We start from the raw sequence: 13775 nt of genomic DNA, 5'->3' as shown, positions 1-13775 counted from the left end.
GAGTTCTATTTAATCCACTTTATTTAGCAGTCTGGTTTAAACAATAGAGTTGTTACTTATATACAGCATTGTATGTGGCACTGAAGCTTTTTAAGTTATCCTGAATAAGCATGAGAACATGTATTTTAATGATTTCTTTTTTAGCATTACAATACAAGTAAACAAGGAACATACATCATAGGAACATACATCATTGCACTAATCATGTGTCATCTTTAGATGAACACATTCCAGTTTACAACATTCAACTTTATAAAATATGTGACAACATTGAATGGTCCAGGTAGTACAAACAAGAATGAAATCTAGTCCATCTAATGTCTCAGCAAAACAAAAGGATTACTGAATACTTTTCAAGTAGCTGTTGCTTGGTTTAAAAATTATTTTTTTAAATTTCACCAACAATATCTAGACTAAAGTATAATAAAGATTTAAGATCATTCAAATCTCATTTATTTACTGATACATTTTGATAGAAAGGGACGGTCTGAGAAGACTAATTCTACTATCAAGTATGTTTTGCAAATAATAAAATCCTTTTAGTTTTTTAAAAAGTTAATGAGCTAAAAGAAAGTTAGACAGAAGCATTACAATTATGTCTCTTAATGTTTTATTATAATACCTTTTCAAATTGAAATGGACAAAAATAAAACTACATTGAAACACACTTTTAGTGTCTGATTTATTGACCATTAAAAATGCCTTATAAAAACTAGGCCCAACATTCAAATTGTGATTGTTTCAGTGATTGATTTGATTTTGATTGTTTCAGTGTAATTTCACCTACAAACCTAAAAAAAGGTTAATCTTTTATAGATTTTGTAGAAATCTAGAACATTCTTACACTAAGACAAGAATTCTTGTAGCTGGACACAGATCAAAGAATGGCACATAAAAAGATCTCATCCATTACAGACAGTAGTGAGGGAGAACCTTGAACTAAAACATTCACAAGTGGAGAGAATTTATTTCTTTATAGTATTTAGTGGCCGCCGCCTGGTTCTGAGATTGTACTGCAATCAAATAAAAACACAATCTTAATACAACAAAAATATGTCAAATATAAATGACACAAAAATCAACAGATTCATAAAAGACAAGTGTAAATTTTAATAGCACAAAAAGTTTGTATCTTCACTGATGTGAAACAGCAACACATCAAATCTTTGAATGACACATGAAATCCATGACGTGAACTTTAGCAACACATCAAATGTATGAAATAATAACTGTAAAAAGTTGAAATAAGAAATTAAATCACCAAAAAGCTGAGTCAGCAGAATATGAACTGAGGTTGATTTTAGCAACAGGAAAAAACATTGAATGTTCAAAGTAGATGCAATGCAATTCACAGATAATAATCCAATCCTGGCTACTGATAGTCAATGAATAGAAAAATGTTGACATCTAACTTACTAAGTGTAGAAGAAATAAGCAAGGTATCAATTCAAAGCCATTTCTCATTGACTAGTTATATATATATAGATTTGGGATCTACTCCGAAGAAAAATAAAAGACAATTTTTAGACATTGATACCCAAGCATCCCCCCCCCTCCTCCCACTTCTTGTAAACTTTACCCGAAATAAGAAACACACAAATAGACTAAAAAAAGGTAATCATTTCCCAAAATCTAGATAAATATTGGTGTGAATAACCTAATAGCACACCCTTGAGATGATTGTCTTAAGGAAGAGTAAATTATCTATGTTTCAATGTTCAAGTGTATGCTTTAATACTAACACTAACTAACAGATAATGCTATGCAAAGAAATTCCTATAATTATTTTAGAAAGTGGATGATTAATATAATTTTAAATAAGAATTAAAAATGGTTAAAAATTAAAATCAGTATCACTAGTGGGAATTCTTTAAAAAATAATAATTTTTTTTTTTTTTAAATTGCCATTAAATCATCAGAAAATTAGTATCCAATTTATTTGTGTGATAGTGATAAATTGTGTAACCTCTCACAGTAAATACCAAACTTAACCATACACCATTATCAAAGGAAACAAATGACACTTAAATAACATCCTACCACTATTATCTAAAAAAAAGAAAAGGTTTTAACTTATTGAACTTTAACAATGACTAGACTGAAAACAAAATGGCCAACTGTGATGAAAGAAAAAAGAATGTTATTTGCTCAAAATAAGCAATGCGCTAAAGATGGTTACTAAAAGCTCTTTCACAAGAAAATATGTAATCATTTAGTAGTCCAAGCTCATTAAACATATCTGGCTCCAATAATAAAAGTCACCCATTTCTTTCTGCTTGTTAATTCAAGATTATTCATGAAAGGTTGCCAGTAACAGTAAAGAACTGAAGAAAGTGAAAGCACAACTAACTACAAGCCATTATGTTGTGAATGAGATCTTAAAGAATCTAGCATTTTGAACAGCCATTCATTTGTGAGCAAATTTCTTCTTTTAATATTCTTTACTGCTGCTGAGCAGGACAAACTAAAGACTAGGAAGAGATTGCCTAATAATAGTTTATACAATTTATAACTTCACACAGAAAACAACACAGTGATACAAGCCTATTTATATTTTTAATTAATAATGAATGGTCATTAAAGCTTTAGTAAAAATACTCCTAATAAGAAGAAATAATGCTGTAAGTCTTTTAAAGTTAATTATGGGCCAGTCAGTTTATAATATTTGGCTGAAAAATAATGAATTCTATTTGTGTAGATATGGTTTACTCAATGATACGTTCATAAAAATCACATGATAAACATTTGAAAATATATAGCAGTTGTTTTTTGAATCACAGATAAGAGTCAATAGAAAATTATAGAAACATAATAATTTGAATTGAGAAGTTAAACATCCAGAAGTAGATTTGTTATAGAAACCCACCAGATTTTATAATAACCCCCATTCAAATTTAACTCAGTTTTGACTTGCTGGGAATAATCAATGTGCTGCTTGAGGCAGCTATGGGTTTAGAAAAATAAAAGACTTGAAGTGGTTTAAAACCAATGAGAATGACTTGTTTAAACACAAGTTTCTGGTGTGAATCCAACACGTACATTTCTCACCCGCCTGACCAGCATCCCAAAGTCTGAGATACAGCTGGTGCTATTAGATTTGTGGGCTGGAACAATTTTTGTGACAGGACCTTTGTTCTCCATCTTGGTTGTCATGCGGTGCAGTGTCAGGTGATTTGGGTTGTAACTTCCTGGTGCAGATGACCTCAGAATGACTTTCACCTCTGCTGAGGAAGGACGCTGAGGCTGCTCTTCGGGATCATTAGAGTTAGATTCTTTTTCAACCGGAGATGGTAACAGGTGGTTTATATACTTACTGTCATCCCGAGATTAGCAGAGAAGAAAAAAAAAATGAGTATTTAATTGAGAAGGTCAGAGAAATAAAAAGAAAATTAAATAAACAGTAAAGAAAACATAAGGAAGTGATGCAAGCAAGCAAAAAAAAAAAAAAAAAAAAAAAAACATCTGCATGCAATAGAAAAACTGACTGACATGAGAGCTTTGACTACATTGAGTCAGATTCAATTTTAACTCTTGATATGTTACTGACATGAGAGTTTGGAATGTATAGGACATCAACACAATAACTTTAGACTATGAAAAATCAAGCTACAAACTTCAACTGCAAAACTTCTTGATTGTTGTGCATGCAACTATTTTACACACTTAGAAAAAAACTAGATAAAAATGTTTCTAAAATAAATGTGTGTCTATGCCAGAATATTTTATTATTTCTGTAAAGCAATTACAGTTTCTAAAATCTTATTCCAATTTCCATGGAATATTTGTCAACAGCATATGGTGTCGTACTTATATATATATACATATCTAACTGCCTTTTATAAATAAAAATAAATAAATATAAGAACACATTTTCAAAAAATATGTATTTTTTATATTAGATCAATGGATAGTGGATACTTACTAAGTGATGATGAATCACCATTTCTTCAAGTTTTTGGATGGTGTATGTTCAATTTAATGAATAGGTCAATAAGCAATATTATGCTATTTCCAAATTTCATCACCATAAACGGAATTCTGGTAATCTTATAACACCTTGGTAATTTAAAATCTATATAAATCTAAAAATTAACAAAGCAAAGAGAAGACAAAAATACACCTTGAATACACATATAGCAAACAACAAATGGAATTTTAAACTAAACTGATTATGAATCATCTTTACTTCATAATAAAATGGCTTTTTTTTTTAATTCAACAGTATAACATGTAGACTTACATCTAAACATATAAATAAATTGAATCACAATAAACTGATTAAGCCAAATATAAATACAAAAGTGTGGATTTAACTGAACATTTGTAAAGAAATGTAATAAAGAATAATGTTTAAAAAAAATATATGCAAAGCTTTTATCAGAGCAAAATATACATTCTTTTGGTATTGAAAATAGTGATTCAGAACAGAGTTTTGTTGTGTACGAATATCTATGTTTAGTAACAAGTTAAAGTTATTACATTGTATGATCTGAACCACTGTATTTCAACTGAAGTGTTTTTGACCTAGTTATAAATAGTGCCAGTCAACTGTAATGCATAACACAGATGAACAAACAAAATTGAGCATTCATATTGAATTCTAAGACATCAAGACATACTATTATATTCACACTATGGATGAGACTGAATACTGAAACTCCCTTTAGTAATAATAATAATGTGCTCTCTATCAGGAGTGAGACAAATCATTTTATTTCAAATTTCCCTCACATTTTATTTGGCAAGTTATTCATCCAACACATTGCCCTTATGATAGGAAACATGTAAACAATTACATTAAGTTAATTTTTTGTTTTTAAAATCTCTATTATCTCAGCTCAGATTGTATTTTATTTAAGAAAATATTTTTACTTTGGCAGTGAAATTAACATAACTTTAAATTAAACAAAAACCATGTGTTAAAACCCCATTCCAAAAAAAGAAACTAAAGATTTAATAAAAAAAAAAGGATTGTCATTGTCAGTAAGAAAAGATACTTCATGTGGATTTGGCAACAAAATGACTCTTAGCTAACTATTAAAATGGCTCCAAGAAATCAATGGCAACACTACAATGACCAGACATTTTGTTATCAACTCATCCAGAGTAAGAACATAAATCTAATTTTAGAGATCACCAAACAATATCAAAATGATTTCAACACTAGAAAACATTTTATGGCAAGTGGAGATGGATAAAATTCATAAATAAACAAAATCAACCAAGCAAAAAAAAATCTCAGAGTCTAACAATATAACATTTACAGAAATTGCTATTTTAAATTTAACAAAATACCAATCATATAATCAGTGATCTTAAAAAATTTTAATATAAAACTTGTCAAAAAAAAAATGGCTTCTATTTTCCTTATTCTTTATTATTCTGGAAAAAGACATTCTATCCTAAGCTGTGAGTTCCAGAGTAAGTTGAGAGGGGACTAACTAGCAACATCCTTACTTGTCTGGTATTTTGTAGAGCTGGTGCTGTTTGATGTAATCTATAACACCATCCTGCAGTAAATATTTCACACTCTCTCCTCTACGCAGTGCAGTTCTGTAGAAGGCAATGAAAAGATTGAGCTCTGACTGATACGTCTATTTCATTTAAAACTTTCTGAACAAATCAAATAGAAATACTAAAACAATACCTAATTTTAGTTGAACTAATCTCATTGCTGATCCACTCTGTAACAACAACAATATTTTCCTGTCAAAGTAAACATATATAAAATAATGATGGTGTCTACACATAAGAGTTAAGATGTATTGAAATCAATGTTATGACCAAGAACCAAAACAATTGATACAGTATTAGAAACTAATGACATTAAATTTTGAAGGTTAGGACATTCTCTGACTTCTAATTTTTTGTGGACTGTCCAAACTATTTCTATTTCAGAGAGTTCTGAGTCTTATTGGTTTTCTACTATTAACTTGCCTATTTAAATTCAAAGATCATATGTAATCTACAAAAGAATGTGATGTGTGGCATGTTGGTATAATTTGTTTAGAGAGATGTAGGGGAATCTCTAAATGAAAGGTGATGTGATACATAAATTCCTGCTTTGACAATGAGTTTTTTTTTTATTACGTTTCTTTTAAATCAACAAACAAAAACAAATTAATTTAACTAATCAAAGTGATCATACCATGACTCACTCACTTTAATATGAGCACAATACTTACTTTGTATTTAGTTAAAACATCAGAGTCATAGATGAACTTGTGAGGGTCTGTGCCAACTCTTGATATCACAACTAGACCATGTGTGGAGACAATGTATTCAATCTTCAAGTGGGAAACAGTAAAAGTCAGTTTCATGAATACATTAAACGAAAAGTCAGTAATGCACAAAATAGTTTTGATTAGGCCAAAAAAAAATATATTTGATTTTAATTAGCTCTTCATGCTACTTTTGAGAGGATTCAGAAACTGTTTTTTTCTATGCACAAGACTTACATCTTCTTGAGCCCACAGCCCAGGAACAGCAAATGATTCCAAGAGGTCTGCTCCACAAAGAAGTTTCACAACTGGGCTTTGGTCAGTTTCTGTATCTGAACTTGGGATGTGGTTTGTTTGGACATCGGAGACTATGAACAAAAACAAAAGGTATAAATTATAGTTAGAAGATTTGAAATGGTTACATACTAATACAAGGCAAAGAATAATTAAATGACTCATCCATTAACATCTTAATGGAACCCTTTTGTTTTTCCTTAAACTAGAGGTACTATATGTTTTATATTTGCTTTGTATGCTGCTGGAAAAGAGCTTACATTGCTTTAAATGAATGCACAGTTGTCTGGTGTTAAAACAGATAATTTCAATAATAATAAAAGACTCTTTGATTCTGAAGATTCAGGATGAGTGCAGTATTTTATATGACCATGCAAACCCTGTTGTGATGTTTCTATTACTTCAAAAAAGAAGATGATAATGTCCTACACGTGTTCCTAGGTCAATCTAGTCATGAATATTAATCAATGACTTAAACTCTGCCAAGTTGTTGGTTTTTCTGGCTGATTCAGGCGTCCCCTTTCCTTGCTCTAAGAGCACTAGGGAAGAAGAAGCATTTGTACAAATTTGTTCTAAAATATGGAACAAGAAATAGACCTTCATCTTTAAGTCTTTCTGGGTATTTTATTAGTTTTTGTTTTTGTATTTGAAGATTATGGTTCAGTGTTTTATGTATAATTGCTACTTTACTTTTTAGTTTTCTATCCTAAAGGATCTCTAAATTTAATGATTACTAAATGTATTACTCTATTCAAGTGTTAATATTCATTTTTTATGAATCTCACTGCTCTATTTTGTATCTGTTCTAGTTTCTTAGATGTTTTCTTGAGTTGAGGGGTCCCAAACAGAGGATGCATATTTCAATAAATATATAGAACAAAAAGTGTTGAGCATTTCACAACTATCACCAGGAACATTTTCTGTTAGAAGCTTTCGACTTTTTTTTTAATGAAGCACAAAAGTATTCACCTGATCGATTGGACAATTTTTTCCTCTTTTTTGATGGTGTAGTTTTACAATTTGAATGACTATCATATTGTTCTTGGTAGTGCCTCAATACTTTGGCAGTTGGTGACCAGAAACTAAGAGTGCACTCCCAGGGATCTAACCTAGATTTGGGTGAATAGTTGAAACAGAGTATTACAAATATATATAATAAAATTTTTTACAAGCATCCAGAAATAAATATATTATACTTACATATTTAAAAAAAAAACTATTTAGTTTTAAAAAAATAATGACTGTTAATCAAACAAGTGGTTTGACCAGATAAGAATACAAAAATCAAATTGGTTACACAGGGCATATATAATACTATAAATTAGTGTGTGTGTGTGGGGGGGGGGGGGGGGTAATTTCAACAATCTCATTGGAGTTTAGTGAGTAAACCTTCTTCACATTAACTTCTCCCAGGCAATTAATATACATCTGGGGTAACAGGATCTTATAAAAACAAGCCCAGGTCATACAATCAAATAATTGTAGATCTAATGATACAAGTGTTTTATGCTTTTCAATAATCTTCTCAACTTACTAGCATATTATACAATCCTAAACTTATCACTATATTAGTGATAAAACAGCAACTTCTGTAGTCACTGTGCATGTTCATTAAATGCAATCCTCCTACAGCAATTTATCAACCTATATTAATGTGCAGTAAAAACTAAAACAATTGACCTTCAAGAGAGATATCCATGAACTATCAATACATGAAAAATGCATGAGGAAGGGAACAACAATCATAGATCACTTCTGATGCCAGCATCAAACACACACATACAAACTTTACACTAACAGATGCCAGCACAGAGCACACAGAGACAAACTTTACACTAACAGATACCAGCACAGCACACACACACACAGACAAACTTTACGCAAACAGAGTAGATTCAACACCTATTTTTCTCTAATAGGAATCAATATCAACAATACAACCAATGAATACAATAAAAACATGACACTCCATGACAAAAAAGCAATTAGTGGTGTGTGTGTGTGTAGGGTTAAACTAATCAAACAGGTTGCTTGAGCATAACTGGTAGGTGCAACTATGCAGTTGTTTTTATAGCATGGCAGAAGCATTCTTTAACATAATTAAATCCAGTGTTCATCTAAAAAATAATCTCATATCTTATTTTACAATTCTTACTTGACCCAATCTGAAGTTTTAAGTGCAGCCCTGACCATTTCACATCTGTGTTTAGCTGGCACAAGATCCTGAAACAGAAATAATTGTAATTCAATTCAACATTAGATGTACAGCAATGTATAACACACAATAGGGACCAAAACTAATTGAAGTACCTGGTTACAGCTTTACTGGCAGATCACAAAGAGAAAAAAAAAAAAAGAAAAATGACTTGTTCCATCAAAATAATGTATATACTCAGTGATACTCAGTGTTCACTTCAAACAATGGCTCCTTTAAATGTGTTTCTTAATTTATTTTGCTTAAATCTCATTTGTACAGAGCATTTTTACATCACTTAGGATAAAGAGTAAAATTTGCATGAATTGTAATTGAGTTTCAAATTTAAATCTGTTTTAACTTTATATTAATTACAGTTATTGTTTCACTTTCTATCATGCGTTGTATGATGCTAGTGTATAATTATTGTTGGCTTAAGTGATTACTTGAAGATGTTTGAATTTACTTGTATTGGCAAATTAATCAGTTTCAGATTAATTACAGATGACTAAATGCAAGTTACTATACAGCAAGTACACCACAAAGCTTAACAATGAATGACTAACATAAAAGTGTTAATGAATTTTATACTTTTAATAACCAATGTGTGATTTGTCCAAGCCTGCCTATGTCTTTATAAAGATGTTAACACTTTGAAAGCTCTTAGCTACCTATGTTATTTATAGATAAGCCTTAGTTTAAAATTATATCATTTGTAATGTTACATTCACAGTCTGACTTTGTGTGTGTGTGTACCAAACTACTTCCAAAACCTCTCACACATGTAGTGGCTGAACTCATGGCATTGTCTATTACAATGAAGTAAGTACATGCCCACAAATCTTTTAAAAGTAAAACTGAAATAATAATTGATAACTACTATAAATCCTGGTATAAACATTACTTTAAAAGATTTATTCTTTTATTTCATCGTTGGGTTGACTACAATTTTGTTTTGCTTTTTGTCTTCTTGATTTTAAATGTTCATTACCATGAAATGATCTTGTTTAGCATACAAAAATGTTTATTAAATCACTCTAAACATACTTTCTTGCCATAGCCATCACTGACGGGGGAAATGACACCTGAAACTACTTGAAATCTTCCTGTCTTATTGAGAGCATCTCGGCCTAGTTCTGAAGAGAAAATGACATTTTTATTTGTATTTAGCATGCAATTATTAATAATTATAAAAATCAAGTTCACAAGAGTAAAATGTTAAAGACAATATATGTGTGCTGGTAATTAAAATGAACACCTATACGTATGAAATCATTTAAACTAAATGTAGATGTAACATTAACAGTTCCACCTTGCCCCCTGACCTTTGCTAATTATTCTGAAAATTTTCGATACTTAATAAAGAACTTATTAGCGATGTGAGTTTAATAAAGGAATCAATTTGATAATCGTACGGAATTCAAATCTTGAAATATATATTTTGTGTAAGGCTCATAACCAATGATAGATACAGAAAAGTTACTCATTAATGACATCTTGAGTCTGTAAAAGCAAAAGCACTATAAAAAGTTATTTTTATCTTGTGCTAGTAAAAACAATAATGATCCTATAATCTATGTGTGTGTGTGTGTGACTATTATTATTATTCCTTTACTGAAAAGAATGTGTTCAGCATTCACAATAAGTTGAAAAGGACACAAGGGAAATCAAATGAGATACATTCATACACACACAAATACATAAACTGTGATTGAATACAGCCATAAATGTATTGATTCAGTTGGCAGTAGAAATAAGGAAAAAGGAGACAGAGTGAGGAGAGTGATAGATCCTGAAATAGAAATATTAGGCAAGTTCAAGAGAAGAATCTTCCAGGGTAATTAATTATATCCTCTCTTTTTCTTACTTTCTTGAAATCCAAATATTTTGAGGATTTTCACTAAAGTACAAAGATCTAATTAATTTATTGAACAACAATTACATGCCTAGGTATTTAGATAAGAATGAGATTATTTGTCAACTATATGCACAGAATAACTATAATACTAAACACAAAATTGTCTAGTAGAAACATTATCAGTTCAATTGCTGGGCTGTCCCAGTATGATACTGTACAGTATATTCTAGACCTCACCATGGCACCATTGTGGAAGCATCCATGGGGAAGATGAATAAGCTAACTTTGATAAACACTACATTATGAGTAGATTGCATTTAGTGCAAAAGAAAGAAAGGCTTACTAACACCATCATATTGTTCCTCAAGTTGGTATGAGTAGGAATATGAAGGACTCCCTTGTGGGAATAAACTCCAGGCATGCCACCGTAAGGGGAACTGGGCAGTGGCTCAAGGAGCAGTGACCTCACAAAACAGAGGTTATTAAATCATCTAGTTGATGGGGGACCTTCAGACGTAGAGATCAGTGAAAAGCCATTCTCTCATATTTGGCCAGTGGGAGAAATGGTTGTTTTTTTTGTTCAAGAGTCTCTAAGGCCTTTAGCTTTTATTTAACTCTTTTTTTAAGCCACTTCCAAAGTACTACTCTATAGACTTTTAGTGTCATTCAATGGAGTGACAGGACTAAATGATGTTAGCAGATTAACAAGAAAGCTTTAAGCAAATTTTGTGGTTTGCTATACAAAGCTGTACCTACCTCACATGGAGGGAAGGAAAATGTGACCTACAAATTGTGTAAAAAAAATAAGAAACAAACTACATGCTTCTAGCAATTAATTTGTTTCTTTCTTTGACAAATAAATTTCTAAATCTGCTTCAATGTAAATTAATGATACTGATATATAATGAACTATATGAGACTTGAGTCATAGCAATTGCTTATGAAAAGAGATGGTATTACATGAAAAATCTTCTGGATTGTTAGATGGTTATGCTATTGACAAGCTGCATCATTCAATACAACCATTTGAGACCAAGTTTTTAGAACTAGAAGCTATGAAGACTATATGACTCTATGTAAAACTCTAATTCTTCTAACAAATGTCAAAATGATACAGATAATTTTGGAATTTTAAGATTTGTGAGAATCTGAGTATCTAAGTCTCCATAAGCAAGTTGTAACTATGGTTATTTATCCAAACATGACCTGATACATTTGAATATATATGCCTTTTGCTACAAATATCAACACTGTATCAAATATGTTTTAATACTTCAGCTTTCAGAGTTCACCCAAATCAACCTGTTAGCTAGGAAAGGGGAGGGAGTCTATTACCATCCCCACAACTAACTAAAGAAAGATCGTTTCAAGTGTAATAAGACTTTGTCTACATTAGGATTCCAAATATAATATATAGATGCACAGAATAAGAGGAAAATTTTGTTATAATTATAACGATATGTACATGTTTAAGTATATTTCTTTTTTTTTATTTATTACTAAACATTTTTAAAACACTCCTTGAAAAAAAAAAATACTGACTTTGCACAGGCCAAACCTGGTTTGCTTATTGTAATAAAATACAAAATAGCTAGAGTCTAGATCTAATAGTGATGTCAAAGTGTGAAATGGAAAGTGAAAGTAACTCCTGTACTGTAAGTAGATCTACTTGTGTTATATAAGACCTAGACTGAGACTCATGCTCTAAATGGAATTTTGTAGACTATATTATCATTTTTTTGGACTAGATCTATAATGTCAAAGTTTATTGATCTAGATCTAACAACATAATAGACATTAATAGATCTATATTCTATATCTATATTGTTACATGTGTATATAATATAATATATATATAATATATATATATATATATATCTAGACCTAGACTGTAGTGTAGTCAGTCTACTCTAGAGTATAGCCACTACTATCATACATTACTTAGTTTACTATGTCACAGTATGTGACTATCATCAGTTAGTCTAGTACTACTAGATCTAGAGACTAGAGTAGAGATCATATATATACAGATAATATTATATTTATATAGACTCATAGAGATCTGTCTCTAAATCTAGATCTATATAAAAAAAAATATTAGTTACTTTTAGTATCAGTATCAGTACTATTGACAGTCACAGTTACAGTATGATCAGTATGAGTATCTGTCTCTACTTTCGAAATTATTTGAATATTTCTACTCTAGATCTAGATTAATTAGATTTGCTGTAAAAATACAACTTACCGAACATACGAAGATGCATATTAGTTATAGGGCTAAAAGATCCACAAGCTAATAGTATTACTTTTACCGGAGACCCCATTGCATTTGTTTATCATGCCTAGCATATTTTCTACAAATACAATAATCAGTCCCGTTAAGTGTTTACTTGCCAGGAACTGTGAGAATCTCGAGCTCTTGTTACTAGGAAAATAAAAAAGTTCAATTAATTTATGTGGGAAAGGAGGGGGGAAATTTAGATTTACCAACTATGGCTTTTTTTTTTTTTTTTTTTTTAAATTACCTGTAGTCTATAACATTGATCTATAAAAGGTTTTTCCAGTTCAAATTTAGTTGGTTAAATCAAGGTTAAATGATAAGTAATCATTCCTAATATAGATCTAGAATCTAGATGTCATGATTCAGGATTGGGGATTCCAGATTAGATTTAATACAGAACAATAGTTTTAGGCTAATTCTATAGGCCTATAGTTAGATTATCATCACGAGCGCTTTGCGGTAGCCGACTAGCTGTGCCCGTAATATGAGATCTTTCTTGGCAGATCAATATATATACACTATATCCCGCAACTAATGCTTTGCGGTAGCCGACTAACTAACTAATCTATTCATGCATGTTAATCAATTACTTTAATTCTGCCAAGTCATTGGTTTTCCTGGCTGACTCAGGCAAAACATTCCATGCACTAATGGTAACGATCATTAAAACAGCAATCGCATTCGTGACATTATTAGACATTTAGCATGTCTTATGCCAGCCCGTCCATAACTTCGTATGGTCGAGGTCGTGTGGGTATGCTCACCAAACTGTCATCTCGATGGTCCCGGGTTCGAACCATGTTTGCCGCCATCCCCTGCCTTCCTTTGAGTGGTTCAAGTTAGGACGTAGATCTTTATTTGTGAATGAATACCAGAAAAGACGTCAAAGTCGTGTAGTTGTTCTGTTATTGACGACCAGCTTAAATA

At 31.0% G+C, this 13775-nt stretch overlaps 1 protein-coding gene across 2 annotated transcripts; it reads right to left on the bottom strand.

The window, feature by feature from the left end:
- Nucleotides 1–3: 3 nt before the first annotated feature.
- LOC106074642 (nicotinamide/nicotinic acid mononucleotide adenylyltransferase 1-like) lies at nt 4–13000 on the bottom strand. Of its 2 annotated transcripts, XM_056018031.1 has the most exons (10): nt 12813–13000; nt 9757–9845; nt 8671–8738; nt 7485–7624; nt 6459–6589; nt 6186–6287; nt 5648–5706; nt 5458–5553; nt 3040–3313; nt 4–1013 (listed from the first exon to the last, which is right to left on the bottom strand). In XM_056018031.1, the coding sequence occupies exons 1-10, from the start codon at nt 12889–12891 to the stop codon at nt 966–968; spliced, it is 1086 nt and encodes a 361-aa protein (XP_055874006.1). In that variant the 5' UTR covers nt 12892–13000; the 3' UTR covers nt 4–965. The 2 variants fall into 2 exon arrangements, with proteins under 2 accessions (XP_055874006.1, XP_055874007.1); XM_056018032.1 differs by lacking the exon at nt 3040–3313 and having other exon boundaries at nt 12813–12992.
- Nucleotides 13001–13775: the final 775 nt, after the last annotated feature.

Source organism: Biomphalaria glabrata, chromosome 1 (genome assembly GCF_947242115.1).
Source record: "Biomphalaria glabrata chromosome 1, xgBioGlab47.1, whole genome shotgun sequence".
Taxonomy (NCBI): Eukaryota; Metazoa; Mollusca; class Gastropoda; family Planorbidae; genus Biomphalaria; species Biomphalaria glabrata.
This window is presented reverse-complemented; position numbering and strand designations above follow the sequence as displayed.